Raw genomic sequence first — 27734 nt, 5'->3', positions numbered from 1 at the left:
TCCTCTCAGACTGTAGCTCGTCAGCTCCCCCAGCTGGTTTCATATTCAGAGTTCACAGTTCTCTCCATGCTCCTTCCATTTCAATGGCTCTGTGATCTGTGAATGAGAATTGTTGAGACCACACAGATCAAATAATGGACGTACACAACTGGTGACGCTGGCACAGAAATTTAATTAAAATTCAACACAATGCTTCGAACCTCAGCAAGACTACAGTTTGAGGGAGGGGGGAGAACTGAGTTGATAACAGAATGCCATTTTAGATTAAAGAGGAAACCATGGTAACAAAACTGAACACAAATAATTGGAGAGATACAAATCTGGTTAAATTCTGGACAACAAGAGTGAATTTTAACAATTTTTAAGTGATAAGGCAGTTCAGCAAAATTTTACAAAAATAGTGCAACTGTCGTACTCCTCCCATATCGTGTTCCCCTCCCCTCAAAACTATTTACTTCTATATGTATAAAAAAATTCAATATAGTTATTGCAGTCGAGAGCACGTGTCACTTTTTTTTACAATTTTTTTTAATACATACATAAAAAGATACAAAATAAAGAGATCAAGCAAGATGCATTAGAGGAATAGGGGAGGCCAGGCACGGAGTAGAGGTGAGATATCTGATTGTCAATATAAAATGTATCTAAATGTTTATCCAATATCTGTTCATTAACATTAATCCCAAGATCTAAAGCAACAAGTAACTTAACATTTGAATTCAGACTATGTAAAGAAATCCACAATAAAAAAAAACTCAAAAGGAATTTACAATCCTGTTTTGATATTTGTGTTGCTTCCGCTATCCCTGTTTGCAATGAACTATTCCACTAATCTTGCCATTGCAGTATCTTTAAACGGAGACGTCATGCAGTAGAGCAGTTCACATGGTGGGGTAGGGAAACTGAGGCCGGTGAAGAAGCAATACAACTTTATGGTGTAAATTTGGGCTCTGGTGCTCTGTAAGACTGAGTTTTAATGGGACCACGAGGGACAGGTGACACAATATGTAAAGTGGGGGCATTTGCCGAAGGTGGATGGGCAACTGAACTGTAAAGTTCTGAATTAAAAGGACAGTTACTGCTGCAGCCATTGCCTATACGATAGCTTTGCCGTTTCCCACATGCACAGGAAATCTCTCCATTTTGTCTCACGAGGCAACTATGCAACAGTAGTTCCTGCTGCAAGCACATCCTTTCATTCAAGACTGCACAATTCTGTTTGATAAATCTCGCTGATTTTTGCCACATAAATGAGCAAACAAGGATAAATGATACTTGTACACTGAAGATCAGCTTTTACTTCATGTAATTATTTTACAATGCATCTCTTTGAGACTTTTGTCTGTGCTTTAAGGACAATTTGAGGACAGTTGAACTCCCCATTAATTTGAACCTCGTTTCCTATTCCTTGTCCAGCCTCTCTCATCCCATTTCAATCGTCTTTGCGAAGTGGCCTATGGGAGGGGAAGAGTGTGGAGCTTGGGGCAGATTCTAAAATTTGGTACAAATAATGTACAAAGTTGCATTAAAACCGACTGCCTTTTGTTCCTTTATCGATTGATATTCTCTCTCCTCACCCCTCTCCATTTTCTCCCCTCCAGCAGCTTGTTCAAGGTCTCACCCAATAGTCAAGCACGCACCCTTTCCAGTGCAGGTTACAATACTGTGACCAAGAATAAGAATGTCGACTGATTCTCTTTCCTTAGCCCAATGACTCAAAACACCACATGTAGGTCATGGTGAGCCCAACAATGACCAGGAACTGTCTGATTGGATAAATTCACTGAGCCATCACCGACCTCTAACTTTTGAAATACAATTAAAAGCTTTAATCTAGTCCATAGCTCTTGGTGAAGGAGTTGGAAAGGGGTGGGGTGGGGGGAGGCTTAAAGTAATCCTCGTGGCTGGGCAAGATTGTTAATTTGGACAGTTCTCTACTTGAAGGATTAAGACAGATTCAGATTCATGGTGGTCACACCTTTCCCTCCACTCTGCAAGTAAACACAATACGAGGCCCGAGCTGAGTCGCCAGTTGTTTTAAAAAGAACCAAAAACAAAAATACAGAAACCATTGCTGTCATCAATCACATCTGTGAGAAAGCACAAGCCAAGCGTCGCAACCAAATATGGAGATGTGTAGATCCCAAAAGAAACTAGGGGAAAGAAATGAATAAGGATCCTTGAAACATTCTGTTCTAAGGCTGGCTTCAAAAGTGAAAGCATTTTAAAACCCATGTTTTAAAAGAAGCATGCGGCAATATCTAGGGCTCAGGAAAATCCAATTTGGGGGAAGAAGATCTTTCATGAGTGCAGGGTGTGACTCATGGTGGGAGACATATATCGGTACATTTATTTCCCTGTCAGTTTCACATTTTTGGAGCAGCTTCCTATTATAGACTGAATCAGGTAGTGCTGTAACATCAGGTGTACACAAACCGCACCATAATGCATGTTTATAATTTTTAGTTCTCAAAATACATGGGGGGAGGGGAATTACTCTCCCAGGGTGACCTGTAGCTCTTTGATGTCAACTAGCGGGGTATCTTACAATACAGGTACAACACCTGCAGGGCATTTATATATGTATATATAAGTCGCATTAAAGACAGGTGTTTTTGGTCCTTTCAATCCCAAAGGGTCCTTTACCCTTACCCCCACCACAATGAATAACCTACTACATTGTAAACCCTATGGAGATTTGGACGAAGAAATCTCTCCCATTCTGATCCTAGTGACCAGCTTCTATGCTCGAATCGATGCAATGATGCCAGAGGCAGGCCCAGTCCCTTTCAGCACTACTGTTCCATAGTGCCCAGCTTTTTCTCTTCCTGGGTCGTGATGTTGCCAACTTGTCCGTCCTCCTCCTCTTCCTCTTCCTCCTCCTCTACCCCTTCTTGTCCACTGCCTTGATATTTGTCATGTGTCCACTTGGGGCTAGTGTTGGACTTTTTGTACAGGAAACGGCCCCTTCCTCGCTGGAAGGTACCACGGCCCCTTTTATTTGCCCAGTAGTTGTCTCCATCTCCCTCACGGTCATCGTGCTGCAGAGGAACAGAAGAGAAAGAAAGAAACATTATATTAAATGTACACTCCAGTACAATCAGGCATCTCCTTTGATCTGCTCAGAGGGTCCATATATAAAGGTTTACCACCTTTTGAAGTGCAACTGTGCTTGTGTGTGGATGTAGTCTTTGGTCTGTGCAATCTCCTCTCCAGGGTCACCCACTGGTAAATTCGATAAATTGAAACCCCTCCCATTGAAACACAATTTGGGGTCAGCCTTGGCTCACTCAACAGTGCTCCTACCTCTGAGTTAGAGGGATGTGGGTTCAAGCCCTACTTGAGTACAAAATATAGGTCGGCCTGGCACTCCAGTGTGATACTGAGGGAGCTGCCATCTTTTCCATGGGACATTAAACTGAGGCCCTGTCTGCCCTTTTAGGTGAACGTAAAAGTGTGGGGTAATTCTCCCCACTAACCTGGCCAATTTTTATCCCTCAACCAAAAAAAAATGTATTTGCTCTTTATAGCAATGCTGGTAGTTGGGTTTTGCTATGCACAAATTGGCTGCTGCATTTCCTACATTACAAACAGTGAGTACACTTCATAAGTGCTTAATTGGCTGTAAAGTGTTTTGGGAAGTCTTGAGGCCATGAGAGGCATTATATAAATACAATTTCTTTATTCCAGCAAAATACGTACCAAAAGGAAACACAGAAGGACTCACAGCTGCCAATAACTGGCAGGTAATAAGATTGTTACTCTAATTGAAATCAGTTTTTCCATTTAAAGTAATGAATGAAAATTGCTGGAATTCAGCTGCACCCCCAAAATAAAGGCATCACTTTTCTTTTGCTTGGTGTCTGCCTTCAAGAAAAACAAATCACCGTTCCTTCATTTCCAGGTCAAAAGGGCATGGTCACCTCTGTGTAACCTCAGAGAACGATGGAGAGGCAATGGACGTGGAATATGGAACCTTAACTCAGCTGCAGGATAATCCACTTCTATCTCTCTCTCTCTCTCTCTCGCCCCTTCCCCAAACTAGCTGGACAAATTCATTCTTGAATATTCCATTTAGGACTGCTTCTTCCCTCCCCATAGAACAGATCCAAGGCACTTGTGGCTGAGATCAAGAATTATTCTAACCCCTTTAAGCAGTTTCAGCATCAATGCTATTTATCTAGGCTTAGTTAACCTCTGGGTAGGGGAAAAACCAGCTGTTTTTTGATGTTGGTGTAAAGGTCCAAGGAACAAGCAAAGCTCAAATCCCTGTGCACCCCACCCCCATGGTCCAGTGTGACACTGGAGCCACAAATTCACAGCAACGGGAGATGATCATTCAGCCCCTCCAACCTGTTCCAGAATTCAATTAGATCATTGCTGATCTCTATTTCAATTCCACGTGCCCACATTATTCCATATCCTTGCCTATTGATCTCCATTTGGAAACTGGTCCCCCCTACAGCCTAAACAACTTCTTGGGAGAGTTCCAGGTTTCCATCATCCTTTGTGTTTGGAACTGCTTCCTGACATCGCCCCTTAATGACCTAGCTCCAATTTGTAAGTTGTGCTTCCTTTGTTCTTGAGGCATAATCTTACAATTAGACAGGTCATTTAGACACGATGTCAGGGAACACTTCTTCACACAAAGACCAGGAACCTGCCTGCTCTGTATGGCCTGACTATTTGCTGGATCAACTTGCTGAGCCATTAGGGAGCTCAGCCTAGACCTGGCTTGGTTACAAATGGCTCTCAGAAGCTCAATGACGTTTCTCCCCTCAGCACAGATTAAACAAGGCACTGCCCCAGCCCTGAGCCGGGATGCTTGTGGACACGTACCAGGTAGTACTTTTTGCTTTTTGGTGTGTACTCGGGGTCCCAGTCCTCTTCGCGGGGCCTCTTTTGGAAAGTTGGGTTACCGGGGTTACTGCTATTGCTGGGACCAGGAAACGCTCCCCTGCCATATCCTCTTCCTCTTATTCTGAACTGCTGCATTAGCATAAAAAGGAAGGTGTAATTGGGACAGGTATTCAACTTTAATGAGTTACATTTTCAGACCTTGATGCAAAGTACAAGTGATGGAGAATGGAACGTCCACTTACTCAGCACGCCAAGGTAACACGGCACTGGAGGCTCTTTCCACGCTAAGTTGGCAAGACACATCTAGCCAAAACCCCCCACCCCACAAAGTTGTCCCTTTTCTTCCAACAAGATAATTCCACACACTAAAGTCTCAATTGTAAACTTTTTATTGCTGAACAGATGGGAGCACCAAGCTTTAAAGCCAGGCTTGACCTTTCACCAGGAGAGAGAGAGAGAGAGAATCAAAGACTCAAACCGGCAAGTTCAGAATTAAACATCCCTCTCTCTAAAGCTGCTCAGTGTCACCTCCAAACCCTGGACACCTGTGTATTCCTAATTGAGAGCTTCATATAAATCAGGAGCAAAAGTCATACAAGCCGAAGGTCAGAGGTTTAAAGCTGCGGGGTGAGGGGGTGGTCGACAGAAAATTCTGGATGGAAGCACCTTAATTTTGATATGTAGGCCATTGTTCTCAGGAAATCAAAAACTTTATTGCTCAGGGTCCATACTGACTGAGGACTTGGGTCAAGGCCCAATAGCAATAGCCTCTTTTCAAGAATCAGGTGTTTCCATTCATAAATGTCTGCTGATTCCAACTCTACCCTGCTGCATTCTAGAACAGAAGGGACCATAATTCCATCTCTGGAAAATATATTATAGACACGGATACACAGTCAGTAACTTTTAAAGTACTTCAAGTGTTAGGTTCAGTAAGTCAACAAAACAAAATCATCAATAATCTGGACAGGTTAACTCACTGATGCCCGGAGTTACAAATAACATGCCCCCTGCCCCCATCCAATAAACCACTGACTAGAATACAAGGAACAGAAAATATTAGAGAGGCTGACAGCGCAAAGCATCAGAGTTTTCAGTTTCTGCTTACAAAAATTCCACGTGCTCTGCCTCGTGTTGGTGGGCCTGTGAACTCTCTCGTTCCAAGGCGAGCTTTGTTAAAGCCGGTTGTGGTTTCCTCACGGCCCACTCCCTCTTCTTGTTCATCTTTGCCCTCGTGCGATGGAGAGGAAGAGGAAGATGAGGAAGACGATGAGCTGGTTCTTGCTCTGACTTTCTTACGCTTCCTGTTCAAAGAAAATTGCACAAAACTAAAGATGTCATTTTTGAATACTTACATTTTTGTGTTTCACTGGTTCCTCGAGAAGCAGCATGTTGGTTAGAGAGAGGCTGGCACCAACTCAAATGTCAGCCTGAACCGCATTCAAACTCACCCATCCTCAAATGGTCAAGTACCAGCTGGTGTGTTGCATAGGTGACAAGTTATTTCCTCCCTCCCACACACCTTTCCAGTGGGCAAACGATGGCCATTTTTGCCAACCAATCATACTACCCCACTGCCAGTACTGCCTAAAGAAGCGAACACAACATCAGATGACAAATTTGGATAGGTAAGAGGGGGATGTAATGCAACAATTTAAGCAAGAGACAAAGAGAGCATCTGTGCAGCAGTGATTCAGAAATCTTTGCCATCATCATGGCTATTTGGCAATATCAGCTGGATATTTGTTCATCTGAAATCCAAGCTGCCATTTTGTGAAGAGCAGCACTGCATGGCAGCCACAAGTTTACACCCCCCATGTTGCCTTAAACACATCATCCTCTAGCTAAGAACTGAAATGGTTTTTAGGCTGTGGGTCCATGCCCTTTCCCTCATCATTGAACCCCCTACCAACATATGGTCAGGATATTCACTGATGCTTGCATTGCTTAGTGCCATTCGAAGCATACAAATGCCAGGCCATAATCAATTTCAACAAGAGAGAATCTAACCATTTCCACTTGCCATTCACAAGGTCACAAATAGCAATAGCATTACCATTGCTGAATTCCCCATCATTAACATACCAGGGGTTACTGTTCACCAGAAACTTAACCCAGCCAGGCACATAAATACTGTTTCTGCAAGAGCAGGTCAAAGGCTGGGAATTCTGTGGCAACTAACTCACCTCCTGACTCCCCAAAGCCTGCCCACCACCTACAAGGCACAGGTAGGTGGTGCCTACACTCCCCACTTACTTGCATGGGTGCAGCTCCAAGATGCAAGCAGTTCAACATCATTCAAGATGAAGCAGTCTGCTTGATCTGCACCCATTCCATCACCTTATACATTCACTCCTCCTACCACCAGTGCACAGTAGCAACAGCGCATACCAACTACAATATGCACAGCAGCAACTCTCCAAGGTTCATTCAACAGCATCTTCCAAAGTCACAATCTTTACCACTTAGAAGGGCAAGGGCAACAGACACATGGGAACACCACCACGTGCAAACCACACACCATCCTGACTTGGAAATACACCACTGTTCTTTCACTGCCACTGGGTAGAAGTCCAGGACTCCCTTCCTAAAAGCACTGTGGGTGCATCTATACATTGCGACAGTTCAAGAAGGCAGCTCATCACCTCCTTCTCAAGGGCAAGACGAAATGGTCAACAAATGCTGGTCTTACAAGTGACGTTCACATCCCAAGAACAAATTTAAGAAAACTAGGTAAAAAAAAGTGTAACCACTTGGGGAGGTGTGTAACCAGCCCCAGTATTAGGAATATAATTAGAACTCACTAGCTGGACGTTGCCCCGGGTTTACCTTCGTCAGAACTATATGCCGCAAGTTTTGGTAATTCCAATTAAACCACAGTTCAATTCATTCATCATCCACAATGCCATCATTGAGTGTATGGAGTTTTACATGGGGAATGAAAAATACTAAATGAGACAATATATATCTGTGGAACAGGAATTACAGAAGGGAGGATAACAAAATGGTGTCATGAGAGGCGGTATTTTGTACGAATACATGACCCCATAAGGAAAGTCCCATTGTGTTATTGAGAGGAAGGAGGGATGGAGGGGAGGCAGCCAGCAGAGGTGGACAATCCAGTGTGATGAAGGAAACAGAACATTACCTTTGCTTTTTTGACTCCTTGTAAGCTTTGGGAATTTTCCCAGATTTTTCCTTTGACCGTTCACGTGAATGGCTCGAATCTCTTGAATCTTTGGAACTATCTTTTTTATGCTCTCCTTCCTTGCTTTTATATTTCCTACGGTGCTCAATATCTAGGCGAAGGTCATCTGGCTCATCTTTTAATTTTCCTTCTCCCTGCTGGCAAGCATTTGATATAAGAAACAAGAAACACATTTAACATGAACTGTGGCGGATAAGAGGCAGAAAAATAAGCCAAAGGGTCTCAGAAGATGGCAATGTGGTTTTGCATTTCCATGCCTTTTTAAAAAAAAATAACAACATTTGTACAATCCAGCTTCCAAGTTTCTTTCAGTGTTGCTGGAATACACCTGGAAAGCACGTACACACACGATTATTGGAATTGAAGCCAGGCTTGGAGTGCTGCAAAAGGACATGGCCTCTAAGTGCAGGGTGATATAACACCGGTTAGTCTCCCTGTGGAATTACATGGAGTACACACTGGCAGACCATCACAAATATAACGTTCTAGCTTAAAGCATAAGTGGCTGAAATCAAGATTACTTAAACACCATAATCATCCTTCCCTCTTCCCCTGACTTTGTGTACATCAGAATAATTTCTGAGGGCAAAAAATTGTAATCAATGATGCAAGGACCGTTCGAACACCCATCTAAGTGAAGGAAAGAATTAATGAGAACAAGGTACTCGGCCAATGACTGAGCTCTGTGAAAACAACCAGGACAAACTACATGCCTGTGGTTGGTCCCATACCATTCCTGCCCCACTAATTTGGAAATAAACCCATGTCCTCTTTGCTCCAACAAAGTCAACTTTTCCTTTATGAGCTGGCGTCAAGGGGGTGCTCCTTAGTTTGTGCCTGGCTTGTCATTTCCTCAGCTCATTCCCACCTCCCAATTCTCTTCTGTTCCACATGTGGAATATATTTGACTCCCTCCCCAGCTTGGGTTCAGGTGGCCAGTTGGAACAGTTTAAAATTTTAAATCACTGCAGATGTTTTCTCTTCAACATGCTTCTTACCTACAATGCCATTTAATGTTAATGATGGAGGGCTAAAATTAAGCTAACTTTCAATTTAAAAATAAGGAAGTGAATCGGGAAACATCTTGTGAACAGTAAACAGGATTTGGGAGGGAGAGGGAAGGAAACAATTAGAGATAAAGAATCAGGAGAAAATTTCTTCAGACAGTCACTGATTGTTGGTTCAGGCCATCACCCGGTCCAATAAAAATAAATTCAAGTATTTAAATTGCAGTTGGATTAGATTCCACTTCAGCAGGGAGTGAGGTGATATAGTTTGGTGGTTAAACTGAAAAAACCATAGTCAGATCAGGGTGTGGGTAGGCTGAAAGGCCCCTTTCTTGACACAATATCCAATCCTTGCTCCAAACATGATACCTGGGCCCCAGGTCACATTGATCACTCCGGCAGTTGTACAGGGTGGACACTGGCTCCAGGAATGGAATAGATAGAACTGGAGTTGATGCTTGCCTTGTGCCTGCACCTTATGTGAAGTCAGTCATACGAATCATAGAAAGTTAACATATACGTACAGCAAGCAATCAGCCTTTATTGCAAGGGAGTGATTTAAGACTAAGGAAGCCTTGTTGCAATTTTATAGGCTTTAGTGACGCCACACCTGGAGTGCTGTGCAGTTTTTGTCTCCATACTTGCCTTGGTTGGTTGCAACAAATGTTCACTAGACTTATTTGTGGGATGAGGAGATTGTCCTATGAGCAGAGATTGAGTTGAATGGGTCTATACTTCCTGGAGTTTAGAAGCATGAGTGGTGATGTCGTTGAAACATGCAAAATATTTAGAGGGTAAGACAGAGTAGGTGCTAAGAGGCTGTTCCCTTGGCTGGTGAATCTAGAATGAGATAGTTTTGGGATAAGGAGTCTGACATTTAGGACTGAGATGAAGAAAAATCTTTTCATTCGGGGGGTTGTGAATCTCTGGAATTCTCTACCACAGAGAGCTGTGCGTGCTTAGTCACTGAGTATATCCAAGACTCAGATCAACAGATTTTTGGACAGGAAGTGAATCACTGGATATGAGGTACGGTGAGAAAGTAGAGTTGATGTCAATATTCAGCCATGATCTTACTAAATGGTGCAGCAGGGTCGATGGGTTCTACTGGTCAATTCCTGCTCTTAGTTATGTTCTTATACCACTGGGTGAAGTTTCTCTCGCTACCAGAGTGAACGACACAGGACTATGCTGGTCTTGGACAGAGGGAACCTGGCCACTCAGCATGGTGCTCACATCCCATTCTCCCAAGGGTGAGCTACTCGGTCACAGTGCGGCAGACAGTGAAACGCACCAGGCATGCACATTATCAGGCTTCAACTTGTCTTTTTTATTTATCTTCAGTCCATTGGATCAAATGTGGCCAATTCCATTTGTTGAGAACAGATAGTAATTTTTTCTCTCTCTATAATTGTAATTGTAGTTCCGTGCAATTGGAAAATTACACAATGACCAGCACAACACTGCAGCTGGATAAGTCAGCTTCTGGCAGAGTGTTAGAGCCAGCTGAGAGGGGCCAAATGTTTAAAACACAAGGGCCTGGCCTTCTCACAAAGACACCCTTTGTGAAAGAGTATTATAGGTTACACACACTCAGGCAGTGTTTTGACACAATCAACTAACACAATTCTTTGCATCTATCCCAGAGAAGTTTTTAAACAGAAAGAATTGAGTCATATACTTTCCAAATGTGTTGCACATCTGGAAAATGGATTCTGGGACTAACAACTTGACAGTTTGCAGGTTCCGTCTATCTTTGTATTCAGGCTGTATGTACTCAAACTGTTAAAAATATGGGTTTAATGCACTGTGTAGTTAGTATTTTCCCCCCTTCTTCTCCCTAAGGTTTTGAGGTAATTCCACAAGTGCCAGCAGCTCTCTGTAACCTCACCAAATGGGCACTGTTGTGTGTGCCTGGACCGTGAGCATTAGTGCGCACTACAGGCTGAGCTTTAAAATGGGAAAGCAACTACTCACTGAGCCATTAGAGGGGACATTTCAAATTATTATGGAACGTTCTACAATTGGAGCACTTAAAGCAGGGTAAGCATAGCAGCTAATAGCTAGTGGGAAGGACCAACAACTCATATTTATATAGTATCTTTAACATAGCAAAACATCCCAAGCCACTTAACAAGAGCAGTACCAATAAAAACATTTTCAACACCGAGCCACATAAGGAGAAATTTGGACAGGTGACCAAAAGCTTAATCAATCAAGTAGGTTTTAAGGAGCATCTTAAAGGAGCAAAGAGAGGCAGAGAAGCAGCAGGGTTTATGGAGGGAATTTCAGGTCTTAGGGCCAAGAACACTGAAAGCATGACAGCCAATAGTGGAGTAATTAAAACTGGGGATACTTAAGAGGCCAGAATTGGAGGAGCCCAGCGGTCTCAGTGGGTTGGAGGAGTGTAACCCTGGTTGGGAGGGGTGAGGTCACAGTGGAATTTGAAAACAAGGATGAGGATGTTGAAATTGAGGCTTTATCAATATAGGAGTGATGTGTGAACAGGACTTGGGGCAAGTTAAGATATGGGCAGGAGTTGGATGTGCACCACTTTATGAAAGGCAGAAGAGAGGAGGCCAGCCAGTAGTAAATAAGAAAGGAAAGAAACAGGAGTAGTTAGAAGTTCTTCTGCACACTGTCATTCAATACTTTAATTCAAGGCATTGCAAGTAGAAGTTAGGCAATAACGTGCACTCTCAAAATCAGAACTGTCGGGCATGATTGACACGTCTTAGAGGGCAGGTGCACTCAAACAGTTCAATACTATTTTATTATTGATCGAGTTAAGCTTACAACACCTGTGAAATAAAAATTCAGTCAGGCACCAGACTCAGTTGATTCCAGGTGCACTTTACAGATATTATTTTTAGTTCACCTTGTGCTACAGGCATAAGAGCCCAACCTCCAAAAAACAGCAGAGATAGTGTCTAACAGATAGAACTATCCAATGATGCGCTGCATCAAGGGCCCAAACTAAATGAATTGGTCAGCTTTTGACTCAAAATGTGGGCTAGTGCAGTATAGATGTTTGCCATTAGACGTCATCAGCACATCATATAACTGACCACAGGCAAGGGAAGAGGGATGATTTCTTCTAAGCTCCATATAGAATGAATTCCCAAACATTTTATACAAAGCACACCAAGGCCACCTTCCCATCCTAAAGCATGGCGAGAGGAACAGGGCAGTTCCTAATCACCACACCAACTCTCTTGCATGACTCAATCTACCATTGGTTGTATGGCAATTTGGGCCTGGGAGTTGGAATGGAGTCGTAGCTCCAAGTGTAGGTCCTGGATGTGGCACTAAATATCTCTCAAAATCACTTTCAACACATACAAATAAATGGCATAAAATATATTGTGCCTAAACCCCTGTAAAGTTACTCAAGAAAATATATAACAAGGGTGTTGTTAGCTGTTACCATTGTAGACACCCAACATCCAAGCAGCCTAAGCTCATTTATTCACCTTCCTAATATTAACAAAACCCCCAATCAGGAATACATAAACAACCTGACACTACAAAAGAGATGACAAGACAGAATTCTTTAAAATGTCAACTACATTTAAAATTAAAATTTTCCTCAGAAAAAAATCCAAAATACTTACAGCTCAGTCAGAAAAGAAGTTTTCCTGCATCAGCCACTCGCATTTTTTTTATATTTTTGCATTTTCCTAAAGTATTTTTTTCCAAAAATGTCTCCCAGTGTCTCAAGCTCACCTCAACAGGCTCTGACAGCATCTGCCATACTTTTAAGCACGTCACAGAGGTGAGGATTAATTTAATAAATTAAACACTTTGCAGCTCAGTTTTTTAGAACAATTGTTTTGGGGGCCTTAAAAGAAAAACACAAACTTATGATAGGAGAAACTCCAAACAAAATAAAAAAGTAATTTGTCATTGTACAGACATTACCCAATATTCATGCATTAAAAGCACAAACACAGCATTAGTAAATCCGCAATTAAACATCAAGTTACCTTGTAACTGCTCTCCTTCTGGCTCTTTATTTCATCACGCAGGTGCATGCGTTTCTTTAGAGCACTGGGTGAAATATCAATCCGCCTTAAAAATGGAAACCACCATCAGAACGAAGAATATAAAGGGAGCAGAGTCTTTAAAGATCTGGTCGTTAACTTTTGAGAGGGGCTGGATTAAATTGTGTGCTCAACAAGAGGTGCTTGCGAAGGAGTAGAACACTTTGTCACTTTAGGAATTCAGTGCGTGCAGCAGTCTCCCATATCAGGTGCAGCACAGCCAGATGCAGAGTAAAGTGCTCTTTCAACAATGTGCCTAAATCTCAATCTCTGACGAGCTCTCACTATCACCAGCGTGGCATTTACGTATTCCGCACGCACCATTTTCTCAGCATTTGAGCAAGATCATCAATTTAGTCCCAATTAATAGAGTTGGGGACATCTTTGTGCTGGAGGCCCATGTCCATTCGGAAGTGGATACTGACTGTCCAAAACCCATTTCATACTCAACCCTTGGAAGTCAACAGATAGAGAGAAACTTTAATCTCATCATTCTATGTTGGATTCAAATTCAGTCCCAGGAGCGAAAGGACAAACTGACTGTGCCACTCACTTCCCCTCCTCTATTTAATTAGCGAAAGCAAATTATACATATTCAGGCAACATTAAGTGCAGAAGCTGTGCTTTATATGTAGTAAACAGAACTTTTCACCTCATCTCTCCTTAATGCCTTAAACCTTTCAACCTCCCATGCCATACCTCCACTGTGGGCAGAGCAGGCAAAATCTTGCTCTTAGGCTACTGCGAATGCTCCTCTATACCTGACCACACATGCCCTCTTCAACTCTTCTTGGTGCCATCCACAAGACAGCCAGGCTGAGTCTGGAAAATGGTTGACGTTGCAGCTTGATGACCTCGGGCATTTAAAGCGCATCACAGCCAACAGCGTTTTTGAAATGGTTGTAATGTAAGGGATCATGCCAGCCAATTCATGCAAAGCAAGCTCCCACAAACAAATGAGATAAATCACCCCATCGGTTTTTGGTGGTACTGTTAGAGGGATAAACATTGACACAGGAGAACTCCCTTGCTCTTTTAAAAAAGTGCTATGGGATCTTCTATACCCAATAAAGGGGGTAGTAGATGGGGCCTTGGTGTAACATCCCACCTGAAAGGCGAGGCCTCAAGCTGTGCAGCACTCGTTCAGTATTGCACAGGAGTGTCAGCCTAGATTTTATGCTCAAGTTCTGAAGTGGGATTGAAACCACAACTTTCTAACTCAGAGGTGAGTGTGCTATCCACTAAGCCAAGGCTGACACGACTGTGCCAGCAGGTAATTCCAATACAAGATCAGAGCTCATTTCGAGAATGGAAGTAAGGTGTGTCAGCTGACCAGGGAAGTGTGATGCGAGATATAGAGGAGAATTTACACAGATACTACTTCCAATTGCCCTTCAGCAACTAGCTACAAAGCAGTTCTGATAGAAACCAAGGAAACAAGTCTTGCTGCAGAAACATGTGCTGCAGTGAGGAGGAATTTTTTTTAAAAAAAAGGTCAAAACCAAACAGCTAATCAGCAGACTGGAATTTCACAGCACTGCTGTTTAGTGCAGGATAGTTCAGTGGTCAGTAGTTGACAAGAGTTGAACGTCAGGGTTTGAACTTGTGAACCTCTTGAGGGTAGTCTCTACATTACTTTACTGAAGCTTACTAACCCCTCTCTTGCAAAAAAAAAGGAAAGTCTGCTACCTGTGAATCTCTGGGCTCTTCTGCCTGGGCACCTCCTGCTCGGCTGTTCTCCTTTGGTACATTGTAAAGCGTTCGTTTAACGTTACTCCTGCTGACTTGAAGTAATGCTCTATTGGTGTCAGATAAGAAATACAGCCCACTTAGAGAATTATTAGAGAGAGGGGTCACCATCTATTACAGAAAATCGCTTTTACGGTAGTTAAAAATGACACGTTTGTAATATAACCAGAGGAGAGAAGCAAAACTAGTTGTTGGCTGCATGTCCCTCACAGTGTATGCCAACATCTAATGGCATCTCAACTCTGACAATTTTCACAAATGCCCAAATATGCCATTTCAGGTGTGCTCAAACAGGAGAGATGGATTCATCCTTGCAATCTCTGCCTCATCATTGTGACGAAGCTTACTCACCAAGATCTGGGAGGTGAAGTGGGGAAACCAGTCATTTCCAAGCTGCTCCTTCACATTACCCGTGTAGGCAGCCTGACTGCAACAGCAACAGAGTTTTCTTGAGCAGTCATTGCATTCCTTCCCCTGGTACAGTGGGGCAGGATAACCCAACGACTTAAAAACAAATCACTTTACATTCACGTGGTAAGTTTACAGGGAAAGAAAATTAAATTGCTTAAACAATGCTGGTTAGATGTATACAGCCACTGGCGCAGTCAATGGCTATTTGGCCCTCTCTGCCATTGCCATTGAAGGCTGCCATTGAAAAGGAGGGTTCATTAGCTCTTTCCCTGCTCCATATTTTCTCAAAACTTCCATCCTCTTCTCTTATTCAGTTTCCTCCAGTATTGATTTTTTAAAAAAGAATTCAACCTCAATTACTCATTCAATCTCTTCTCATTTCTTTCCTCCACGGTTATTCTTTCAATCACTTTGATGGGCCCTAACCCCCCCCAATGGCCTTCGGCTACTTTTGCTTACAAAGACCTTGACACAACAGAGCCTGACCAGGTGTGTAAGTGTCTGACTACCACACAGCAGAACAGAGCATGACGATACCACTCAACATTTCCACCAAGAGCCACTTCTACTCAATGGCCATGGTGCAATGGCATCAAGGGTGGAATAGTCCATTTAGAACCAGGAGAACTGTACATCAGATATTCTTGAAGGTCAATATTCAGGATTAGTGAACCCACAAAACAACAATTTTAATAAGGGATCCATCGACAGTGAGAATGTCTATCAACCTCGCCTAAGCAATTTAGGATGTGAAGTTCCTTTAAAAATATAAGTCTTTGGCAGTTATCATAATTAGTAACAATTTAGCTGTACTGATCAGAGCAGTAGGGTGACTTCAGTCAGCAGAGAATCGCCATTGTGAAGTTACCCATACCACTTTACCTTAGATCCCATGTAAACCCACAACCAGTCGCCTGCAAGGCTCCAAAGTGACTTAAGATCCGAAAAAAAAAATCACTAGTTGGTATAAGCTTATGTTACATATCACTTCATCGCCATTCAGTCACATCTATATGCAAAAAGCAGGAAAAAAACTGGAGGCATTTTAACTGATGAAATCAGATTTCTGTACCCTGCCAATATCCTTTGGGGCAAAAAACCCCCAAAACATACTGCAGATGCTAGAAATCTGAAATGAACACAGGAACTGCTGGGAACATCCAGCAAGTGAGGCATTCTCTGTAAAGAAACAAAACTGCCCGTTTCAGGCACAGAACTGTTCGGATGGATGGCTGTGTTTGAAACTTCAACATATACCTTTCTTTATAGATGTTGCCCGGCTTGCTGAACGTTTACACTATTTTCTTCCCTTGTTGTTATTTGGCAGCACGCTGGCTGGTGTTCAGTTACTGAACAATAAAAGTTAGAGAGCGCTGAGCACATTAAGGCTAGATCAGAAAGCATACATAATGGGGAGAGGGCACAGGGGTTCAGTGATTCTATGAAATATGAATCAACAGAAGAGACTGTTTCATTGACATTGAATGTGAAGGGTTGAATTCATTAAGTTCTACATAATAAATCACTACCACAAATTGATGCATTTAAGGAGGAAGGAATAGGCAGTTGTGCTAATAGGGTTGGATGAAGTAGGTTAGGAGGCACACGTGGGGTATAAACATCAGCATCGACCAGCTGGGCCGAAATCCTGTTTCTGTGATGTAAAGTCCATATAATGTGTAAATCAGATTTACTCTAGTCCTTTTTTTAAGCTGAGGCTACTATCAGTGCCCCGAGGTCACTCTATACTAGGAGACATAAGTAAATGAATAAACAGTAATACTTGATTCATACATTACATTCATGAAAACTAGTTGCAAATCGAAGCACTCAGGAGGTTGTACAAGCCGTTTCAGTGACCAACAAGGTTAAAGGAAGGTTAGTTATTGGCACTTTTTTGACCATGTCACAGGTGACTGAACATTGCTGCTGGCAGCAAGTGTTGACAGTGGTCCCATCCAAATTCTGTTGTGGGACCAACACACAACTGACTTTGCAATGAGGGTCCAAGAAAAATAATGAATAGATTTATTTTACCAGCCTTCAGCATACAGGGTTGCACCAACATAGGTGCGCTCTGATTGCAATTAGGTACAGCGCTACTCTGGGTACAGGGATACACAAACCAAAAGGATACATTAAAATGCAAGTTCAACTCATACCTCATGAAAAGGGGCAAGATGGAACAACTTTTTAAAATATGAAAAATCAAGCAGTAATTGTTGCTATCTTACCTTTCACATGGTGAACCAGAGTCACAATGTGCTGTGCAAATAGCTCTGAAGGACTACGTCGAGACTGGGCCATCTGAATATGCTGGAAGATGGAACGGAACTCCTGATCTTTTTTGGGCTTGTGAACAAGGTCGCGACAGAGGCGTCGCTCATGGGTCAGGACGTTGGCAGAGCTGGAACGACAACACAAAGAGCTCCTCATGAAAGAAGGCCACTCTAAGGCAACACTAAGCAATGTTCTTCCCTGCTTATCAATGCATTACAGACTTCGGTATTACTAGTGTTTCACTCATCACATCATCCCCAGTTCTTTGTGGAACTCTGTTCACCATTGTGCAGTATCAGTGACTCAAAGACAAGCCAACTGGTTTTGTCAAATTTAGGTGTGCAAATGTTGATTTATTTAACAATTTGCATCTTCCAGTTTTCAGTCAACTCTGGAAAGGCAAGAAGCAAATTTAAAAAGTGCCCAGTGACTTTTGCTGGAGAGTGCATGTTTTGAGGAGATGCCTTCACGCCACATGACGTGCAGCAATTAGGTAAGAACTGTAAGGTATCTTATTCATCGCCAAACTTAAACAGGAAAAAAATTTCAAAGAACAAATGATGGAAATATAAATACATGGTGAAGCCGCATGTGTATGACTAACATCTTATCATCTACATTTGAAGATTCAAATTACATAAATATCAACTGCAAATTACACAGAGCTGAGATTACAAGTGGTTTCAAGATCATAGTCTCTATTCCCACAAAATATCTGGATTTGAGGTCAGCTCTAAATTAAGAAATCGACTTCATGGGGTTGATATCATCTGCAGGCTGCCACATTGTTGAGGTTGCACCATGTTATCCTGGGATGTGGCAGACTGTTTGCAATGATAGTTTCCCCAAGGGGAATTTGCATTCTCTGCAAAGAAAACATGCGGCAGTTGCAAAGGGAAGGTTTTACAAATGGTCACATGGAGTGGTATCCAATGAGTTGGCAGATTACTAGGCTCGACACTACCATTACAAGAGTTTGGCAGTTCAACTGGATATGTATCTGACTGAGGTAGTGTAGTGAAGGTTGGGAAAAGGGCAGGGGATGGGAGGGAAAGAGAGCGCCTCGAAATAACGTTGAGGGGAAAATAAATAAAAATAAACAGACATTGGGCTCAAGCTCTATTACAGGACCCTTTCTGAATGGGAAGTCTAAATAAGGACAGTGTGGTGATGCACTAATGGGCTATGTCTCACAGAGATAAGATCACAGCTTCCCTCCCCTTATCAAGTTACTGATCTTAGCTGTCCTGCAGCAGAGATAAATAACTCAATAGGACTGTACCGACAGGGTCACGGCTATGTGCTTCTTGTCAGTTGAAGGGCACATTTTAGAATAGCAGGCTGCTCTTACCTCTTGGTATACTTAAAAGGGCTTAGAAAGTTTTGACAAGGAAGGAAACCCCAGGAGAGGTGACTGGGTAACATGCTCTGAAAAAACAATAGTAATATCTTGCTGGACCAACCAGCAGCTGACAGCATATGGCCTCAGCCCTACCTGAACTCAGAATGCCTCTATATGTCTAATTCCCTTCACTGTTTTGTAAAGGGAGAAGGCGGTGAAGTTATCTGATTTTGCAAGAGAATCAGCCATGGGATGACTAGGCAGCCTAGCCCCTGACAAAACAAACACAAAGCACTCAACCCAATTCTTACCCAAGCGTGTCATCGCCAAACTGCAAGGAATCCATTTTCAGCGTCACCTCTGTTGGACGATGAGCTGGTTTGAGCACAGGGGCACTCTCCTCTTGAGCAGTCACGCCTTCCTGCTCTTTGCCATCGGAGCTTTTCCTAGGGGGAGGAGGGCTTTCTGCTCGGCCTGCCTTATATTTTGATGCTTTCATGGGTGACACCTCCCGGTATCTGCTCCCATCTGTTTTCTTTGATAGAAATCGCTCCTCTTTTTTAAATCTCTCGGGCATTAATTCCTCCTCCTCCACATCCTCCACCTCTCTAAACTTCTCCTTGGAGATGGTGATGTGCTTAAAGAAATTTATCTCTTCCCGCTTCCGTGGTCTTTCATTGTCGTCATCATCTTCCTCCTCCTCATCCTCCTCATCATATCTCTCCTGAGTTTTACTTGCGATTAATTTGCTCCTGTACTTGAGCTCATCCTCATATCCATATTCCTTTTGGTTCTTGGCCGGGTAGTCCTTGTCGTGTTCCTCCACCTCCTCTTCATCGTAGCCAAATTTGTGACGCATCTCTGCTTTTGAGATTTTTTCAAACTCCTCAGCAACTCCGCCCTTGAATCGTTTCGGGGATTGGCTGCTACGGCTGCCTTTCTCTGGGATGTTTTTCACATGGAACTCCGTTTTCACCACACTGCAAGCAGAAAGCCTATCGTAAGCATTGGCCTGGTCTCCCCCTTTCTCTTTTTCTAAATCTGTTTCTTTCTGCTCCTTTTCTTTTCCATTCACCCTATCCTGCATTAACACTTTAGCTTTCTGCTCCTCTGTAAACCTGTGATTCAACAGAAAAAAAAGAAACACACACAAAAAGAAGAAATGCAACGCATTACACAATCAAGGGTCTGTGTTTAAACAAACAAGGTCATACAGAAGGGTCCATCTCAAAGGTCTTGTTTCTACCCAAGGCTGAAGCTAGGATTCAAATGGCAAGTCCACCTAGGTACTCTCTATCAAGAAGCTTAGCTGAAAGGCCAAAGCTCAAATTTTAAGACCTCAAGGTTTGAAACAACAAGGAAAATAATGTGATTAGGACACAGAGAACTTAGATTTTAAAATGGAGGAATGAATCATCGGAAGAAGGAAATACGGAGTGATGTAAAGAGTTCCACAGTTTTGAGGTCTTGAGCTAGACTAGAAAACTATGCGTAAGGAGTCTTAATTTGAGTCAGATTGTCCATATTCAACACTAAGGAATCCAACATTGGGTTCCATGGAGTGCTGCAGTGAAGCATGTGCCACCTTAAGTGTTACTAGTTGGACAACAATAAAGGACTTACAACGTAACAGATTAGCACTGCGTCCTTTGTGCACATATTGGAATGCCACAAGGATCTCTCCATATAGCATTCCCAGTCTCTTAAAGCTGTAAAAATCCTTTATACAAGTTTCTGCAGAAGGAAATAGGGGAGTAAATAAAATCCTCCATTATACATTGCATATTTTGCAGTAGAACAAAAGCTTTTGAGACAGTTCCCAACTCAGCGGAAATTCTAACAAAACATCCCAGAAGCAATGGACACCAATGAGCATTCCACAATAAATCTCATCAAAAATGCTGGTCCACGTATAAACACATTTGTTTTTAAAAAAAAAGGTCTGCATGAGTCTTAAAATCATCAGCCAGAACCTCCATGGAGCCCTTGGTGCCTCTCCATGATGACAAAACTGGGATTAAGATAAATCAAGGGGAAAAACATGTGGGTAAGGAGCCCCACATGCAATAGCTGTGTATAAAAAGTTTTATAGTTTCATGTCGTATTCTTTATCCACCTGATGTCTGGCGCGTAAAGGACAAGCACACAGCAAGTGGCAACTCTAATAGCTGCCCAAAACTGCTGCTGCTGGGGAAAAAGTTGGAGCCTCTACGGTTGGCTTCCTCACTTAACCCAGCTCAGATGGGAAATCTGACTGAAACTCATGTCACCAAGGGTGATATGCAGGAACAGCATGCAGTCACAACAGCGAAATTATTATTTTTTAAATGCAGGCTATGTTTTATTTAAGGTCACTAAATGAGTGAGCACACCTTTACCTAACTAGCCATCGATCCCTGGTGCATGCTCGGAAATTTTAAATTTAAGGTGCTCTGCATTGAAGGGAAAGAGATGAGAAAAACAGCCTGTCTGAAAAGCCCTTGCCAAGCCAGCTGAGTCAAGAACTGAGAAAAAAACCCATATTAAATGGTAATTCAGGATGTAAGAAAAGGCACATGACTGATCACACCTGTTCAAACTCAAATCATACAAGTGTGACCCAGAGTTAAGCTTATAAGCTTTAAGTTATTAAGCTTTTGGGCATCCATCACATAATACTAAATACTCGGCTAACTAGTTGGTTGGTTGGACTGTTAGTGCGTGAGAGGATATATCACATACGTTACTTGTAAATGCTGCCCATGACAGTCTGGAAGTCTCACCTTTGGAATATCCAGTATACCCACCGCTTGATTCCACTGGCAGCCTGGAATTCCTGACAACTTTTGAAACAAAGCCCTTCACACAGGCCTTTACTTCCGAGCAAACAAAAAAACATATAAGAGATCAAGAATTCAATACTGACCTTCTTGGAACATACCTCTTTAGATATGAAGAGATAGTTGGGACTGGCTGCTCCACAAACATGCTCGACATTCCTGGCCGCGTTTCCTCTTTCTGTACATTGCCCTGTGCCACACCCGCCAACGGTGGGCTGTGGTTGGCTGGGGCTTGACGTGGCACACTGCGAATTGTAGAGCTGATCGATGGGGGGCTCTGGTGAGAGGCGTTCGGTCTAGTTGGGCTGCGGCTCTGAGGGCTCATCTGCGTAGGGCTCCCATGAGGTGAAGCGTGGCGGGTGGTGCCCGACAGCGAGGGGCTCTGCTGGCTTGGGCTGGAATGCAATGCCGGACTGGTCTTCAGCACCACGGTAGAACGTGGGGCCGGGCTGGGATGCTTGGGGCTAGTGTCATAGGCAGTCAGGCCTTTCCATGAATCACTGCGTTTGGGAGCCAGGCCGGTGGGGGCCTCAGAGCTGCCATTACCAGCCTGCCCATCCTCGGGTGACCGTTTCTGCTGGTCTTCTGTCTCCTGGGTGGGGAGCTTAGAGGCAGCTGCCTCTTTCTGTGACGATTTGGTCTTCTTGCTCCGTCGCTTAGGGGAGGCCGAGCGGCTGCGGTGAGGCGAGGAGCGAGACCTGGAGGATGATGACCTTCCTGACCTGCTGGACGACGACTTGTCAGTGTACCTGGAGCGGCTCCTGGACCTTGGCGATGCTGACCGCCTCTTAGGTGAGCGCGAGCGGGAACGGCCACGCCGCGGGCTGTAGGTCGAGCGGTAGTTGTGCCAGTTCGGCCGGTAATTGCCGTAATGGTTGTAATTGCTGTAATTGCCATAACCCCCACGGTTATTCCAGTTACCCCTCGGATAATAGCCTCGCCCTCGGCGCTGTATAAAGGGCCGCCTATAGCCCCGGTGCCCTCGAAACTCCCTGGGCTGGTACTCCCTTGGGTAGTTCCGTTCCCGATTATGTGTCGGAGAATAGGACCTGGAACGAGACCTGGGGCTGAAAAGCAAAAATAGAAACAGAATTAAAAATCACATCAGGGTAGATTAAAATGTCACATTAATTAAATAGATTTTTGTGAGGTAAAAACAGAAAATGCTGGAAAAACTCAGCAGGTCTGACAGCATCTGTGGAGAAGGAAAGTTTTTCCAGCATTTTCTGTTTTTATTTCATTTTTTCAGCATCCGCAGTATTTTGCCTTTATCGTAGATTTTTGTGAGGTTCGATACACTTTCTACCACAGCCTTTCAATTATCACATTACAGGTGTCTAGTGCAGCAACAACTAGCATTTCATAGTGCTTCAAATTTAGTATAGTGGCTTAAGGCTAAACGTCCAAAGGAGTGTTATGAAGCAAAATTTGACACCGAGCCACAGAAGGCAATATTCAGTCAGATGACTAACCAGTTGGTCACAGTAGTAGTTTTTAAGGAGATACTGGGAAAAGGGTGGGGGTGGAGGGGCCAAGGGGAGATGTGGACAGGCGTAGGAATGGAATTCTAGAATTTAGGGCCTAGACCTCGAAAGGCATTGCCACCAATGAGGGAAAATCAGGGATACATGGGTGGGTGGCCAAAATTGGAGGAATGCAGAGATCTTGCAGGGTTGCAGGAGGCTACAGAGATATGTACTGCCCCACATGCCAGATTTTTAACTGCTTCTTCATCTCTCCTAGGTGATTACACAGCTCGTGAGATAGGGAAATATATTTATTGTAACATGTTTAAAAAAGAACCGAGTTCTCCTGGCATTCTGGGCAACTTTCCTCTCTCAAAATAGTTTAACTAGCCATTTAACGCTTGCTGCCTGTGGGATCGTGAACCTTTGGAACTCTCTTCCCTGTAGAGTGGCGGAGGAGGGCCATTGATTATTTTTAAGACAAGAGGTAGATTGACTCCCTTGTTAGTCAAGAATCTAAGGGTGTCGGAGGTAGGTGGAATGTGGAGTTGAGGCCACAATCAGATCAGCCATGATCTTATTGAATGACAGAGCAGGCTCAAGAGGCTGAATGGCCTTCTCCTGCTTTGAGCTCATATGTATGCACACATGTGCACAGACAGTTGCTGCATTTGTGCATGTAACAGTAGCCATTTGCTGTCCGCACATATTATCCAGTAACTTCTGCTGGAGTGAGAGTAGCTGTTCTGTTGCTTCTTCACTCCCAAGTTCAGAGACATGGCGTTGAATTGTAGCAGCTTGGGGCAAGGTCAGGGAACTCGACAAAGACTAGGTTTGCACTCTGGGATCTTCACGGACTGCTAAGACTCAGTGCAAGGCTTTAAAGTGTGTGTTTGCAAAAAGAGACACTGGGGAGTTACACCAACACGATGACAAACAACTGGTTGCAACAGCTCCGTGCCGGAGAGAGAGCCTTGAGCTGTCTTGCCACCAAATGGTGGATGATATACTACACCAGATGGTAGTTCACCATAACTGGGCAATGTGCACAGCGCCATGAAGCTTTATTACATTGGGTTCTCCAGTAAATAAACAAATGTATCTGCATCTGCCTTTTCTGGTGCATTTGGGCTCCACAGCACAAAAGAGGTCAAAATAGCAGTATTATTCCTTTTGCTTTTGGGTGCTAGCTCTGGCTCAGTGGTAGCACTCTCATCTCAGAGTTGGAAGTTCTTGATTCCAGTCCCATTCTACGCCACAGATCTGTGCACATAATCTAGACAGCCACTCCAGTCCTGCTATATCAGGTTAACCAGAAGTGCTGCCCTGCCAGAAGTACTGTCTTCTAACGAGACAATAAACCGAGGCACCATCTGTCCTCTCAGTTGGATGTATAAGGTCCCATGGCATGATTTCAAAGAGGTGGGGAATTCTCCCTGGTGGCCTGGCCAATATTTAGCCCTCAATTAACAAATTAGCTGGTCACTATCACATTGCTGTTCATGGGAGCCTGTGCAAACTGGCTGCCATGTTTCCTTCAACAGTGACTGCACTTCAAAAAGCATGCCGTTGACAGTAAAGTGCTTTGGGACATCCTGAGGCTGTGAAAGGTGTATAAATGCAAGATCATTCTTGCTGACCATAAGACGTAGGAGCAGGAGTAGCCCATTTGGCCCATCGAACCTGCTCTGCCATTCAATGAGATCATGGCTGATCTGATAATCCTCAACTCACTTTCCTGCCTTTTCCCCATGACCCCTGACTGACCTCTCCTGATAATTCCCTACTTTCCTTAAAAATTCAGGGAACAGCCACACATGGAGCTTCTGCTGGCGAGGGTAACATCAATAAAGATTACGACATCATCCCTCCCTAAGTATTCCTATCTCGTGACCAGCTCATTGGTTCTGCAGGCAAGTTCAAAGCCCTCAGGAATAAATACCAATAACAGCAGCAGACTGGGGACTTTGCCAAGCGGGCAGCAAAGGCAGTTGATGTGAGGGTGGGGGGGTTTGGAATGGCTGACTAGCAAACACCCAACATCAGTCATTTCAACTTCAGTTTTATCCGGATTTAATAGAGATGCTCAAAAATTATGACGGGTATTGATAGTGTTGACAGAAAGAAACTGTTACCCACTGGCAGGTCAGTAAACAGGGCCACAGGTACAAGATAATTGCCAAAACAAAAGGGGGAATGATCAGATTTTTTTTTTTAAACGCGAAGAGTTATGATCTGGAATGCACTGCATGAAAGGGTAACTGAAATCAGATGAAATTTTAACTTTCATAAAAGAATTGGATATATATTTGAAAAGGAAAAATGTGCAAGGCTACGGGAAAGAGCTGGGAAGTAGGGCCAACTGGATAGCAAGTTCCAGTACAATACGATGGGCTGAATGGCCACGTTCTATGCTGTAAGATTCTATGATTCTAACCATCAATGAGACGGCCATCTCAGTGCTGGCCAATTATGCTCAAGCTTTTGATTTGGGGTAGCCATATGAACCTATTCAAGATGCTGCTGCTTGATGTATTTAAAAAAAATCTACAAACCTGAAATAAAAGACAGAAAACGTTGAAAATACACAGGCTGCCAGTCAGCCCCCAAATGGAGAAGGCAGTTTGACGTTCTGCGTGCATGTGTTTCATTAAAATTTCAGACTACCTGCCTTGTACTTCAACATTTTTGGCTGTTTTAGTTTAAATACAAGTATCTTTCTTTTACCAGTTTTCTGACTAGGTCAGTGAGATGGCGAGTGAGCAGAATACCTGGTGACAGAAGTGCATCCACAGAGACACTGTGACCGTGAAATGGCACCAGGAATATTATCATGTAACCACTCAACACAGTCATAAAATTCTGCTGTCTGGTAATTTAAGAGGCATTAATGCATTTTTTTGAACAGGTTAATGTCTCTCTTGCTTTGGCGTCCTAGTCGGCCTGGTGCGGCATTCAGACCTCGTATCCTCTCCATCACTACGGCTGCTTACTTTCTGTGCCAGAGTTCCTCACATGCACTTTTATCATCTCAATACGCAAAAGCTCCCCAATGTCAATCCTTCATCCTCCACAGAGCCAAATTGCTCAGAACCACTGCAAATATATGTAGCTGTACTAAGTCTCGACCACACATAACTGTTCCACTCGAGATTCCAAACTTTTTGTGCGTCTCTCTTCCCTTTGCCGCAATTTAGTCTGAGCTACTTTGGCTCAAGCCACTGGAACACCCCACCTAGATGTCAGCTCTCCACCTTTAAAAATCTGTTCAAAACCCATCCCTTCCATTGGGTTTTCAGACTGGCGCCCAATCTCTCCTTTCCTCACTCTGCAACAGAGAGAGAGAGACCAGAGAAAAAGCAAGTGAGTAACAGGCTAGCCCCGTAAGGGCTTATCTGGGGACAGCGTGCACAATGCAGCGGAGGGCTGTGAAGGAACAGGCATATGGAGAAGCAAGTGAACAAGTGAGGAGGCTGGAGCTTGAAAAGGAACAAAAAAAAAGTAACTGTGGAGGCTGGGGCCTGCGAAGGAGGGAGTGAGTGAGAGAGAAAAGGCCAGAGAGAAATGGGAAGGGCAGTCCAAATGAAGCGGGAATGATCAGGGAGGACAGAGTCTGCTCGGGTTGAGATGCAGTGGTAGGGGTAGGACTCCTTCCCCTGGTTGCCATAATTACAAGTATCGCTAGAAGTAGTTTATAAAAATATTGCCACTAATCCTAGAAGACGTAAAGTAGGTTTTGCAAGAATGTGAAGGCTTTGGAGGGGGTTTGTGAGAATGTTTCCAGGGATGAGGGACTTCAATTACGTGGAGAGATTGGAGAATCAGGGGGTGTTTTCCTCAGAACACAGAAGGATGAGAGGACATTTGATAGAGGTGCTCAAAAAGATGAGGGGTGTACAGAGAGTATATGGAGAGAAACTGGTCCTATTGGTGGAAGGATCGAGAAATAGGGCACCGATTTAAGATGACTGGCAAAAGAACCAATGGCGACATGAGGAAAAACCTTTGAATGCATTGTCTGAGAGTGTGGTGAAGGCAAATTCAATTATGACTTTAAAAACTAAATAAGATAGCAATGAAGAGGAAAAAAAAAAATACAGCGGACAGGGCAGGGAAGTGGAATTAGCTGAGTTGCTCTTGCAGAAAGCTGACATGGGCTTAGGAGGCCGAATGGCCTCCTGTGCTGCAACAATTCTACGATTCTATGAAAAGGAAAACAAAACTAATGGTTTCTGTGATTCAATCAAATTAGTGATTACACTGTACTCATGGGTCTGGAATCTGGCCTGTCTCGAGCTCCAGGGTATGACTGGTTGATAGAATAATAGTCACAGGCTCTGAGATCTGATTGGTTTAATTGTTAGGTACAAATCTGAAATTCAGTTAATAAAATCATCAGATATTTGTATTTCTCTGATGATTCTGCCAAGTGTTACAAAGTATATAGCAACCAACAGAGCAGTCAACAAGATTCAGCTGGGGACTTGGTTTGACATTTTGTCAGTGAGGCACTTCGTCACCAGCAGAGCCCAGTGTTGAGCTGAATTCT

At 43.4% G+C, this 27734-nt stretch overlaps 1 protein-coding gene across 6 annotated transcripts in view; it reads right to left on the bottom strand.

Moving 5' to 3' along the window:
• Window positions 1-152: 152 nt before the first annotated feature.
• Window positions 153-27734, bottom strand: part of thrap3b (thyroid hormone receptor associated protein 3b) — a 120559-nt gene continuing 92977 nt past the window's right edge. For 2 of the 6 annotated variants that reach the window (XM_078566927.1, XM_078566928.1), the window contains 9 exons: window positions 21821-22786; window positions 19212-20018; window positions 17513-17685; window positions 14808-14916; window positions 13062-13146; window positions 8009-8205; window positions 5969-6164; window positions 4840-4989; window positions 153-3041 (listed from right to left, as the gene is read on the bottom strand). In XM_078566927.1, coding sequence (XP_078423053.1) covers window positions 2796-3041; window positions 4840-4989; window positions 5969-6164; window positions 8009-8205; window positions 13062-13146; window positions 14808-14916; window positions 17513-17685; window positions 19212-20018; window positions 21821-22786 — 2929 coding nt within the window. In that variant the 3' untranslated portion in view covers window positions 153-2795. Of the gene's footprint in view, window positions 3042-4839; window positions 4990-5968; window positions 6165-8003; window positions 8206-13061; window positions 13147-14807; window positions 14917-17512; window positions 17686-19211; window positions 20019-21805; window positions 22787-27734 lie in introns of those variants that run through there. The other 4 variants (XM_078566929.1, XM_078566930.1, XM_078566932.1 and 1 more) reach the window with 4 other exon arrangements.

The sequence above is a fragment of the Cetorhinus maximus genome, chromosome 21 (assembly GCF_964194155.1).
Source record: "Cetorhinus maximus chromosome 21, sCetMax3.hap1.1, whole genome shotgun sequence".
In the NCBI taxonomy this organism is placed as follows: domain Eukaryota; kingdom Metazoa; phylum Chordata; class Chondrichthyes; order Lamniformes; family Cetorhinidae; genus Cetorhinus; species Cetorhinus maximus.
Note: the sequence above shows the minus strand (reverse complement) of the source record. Positions and strands in the feature narration are given on the sequence as shown.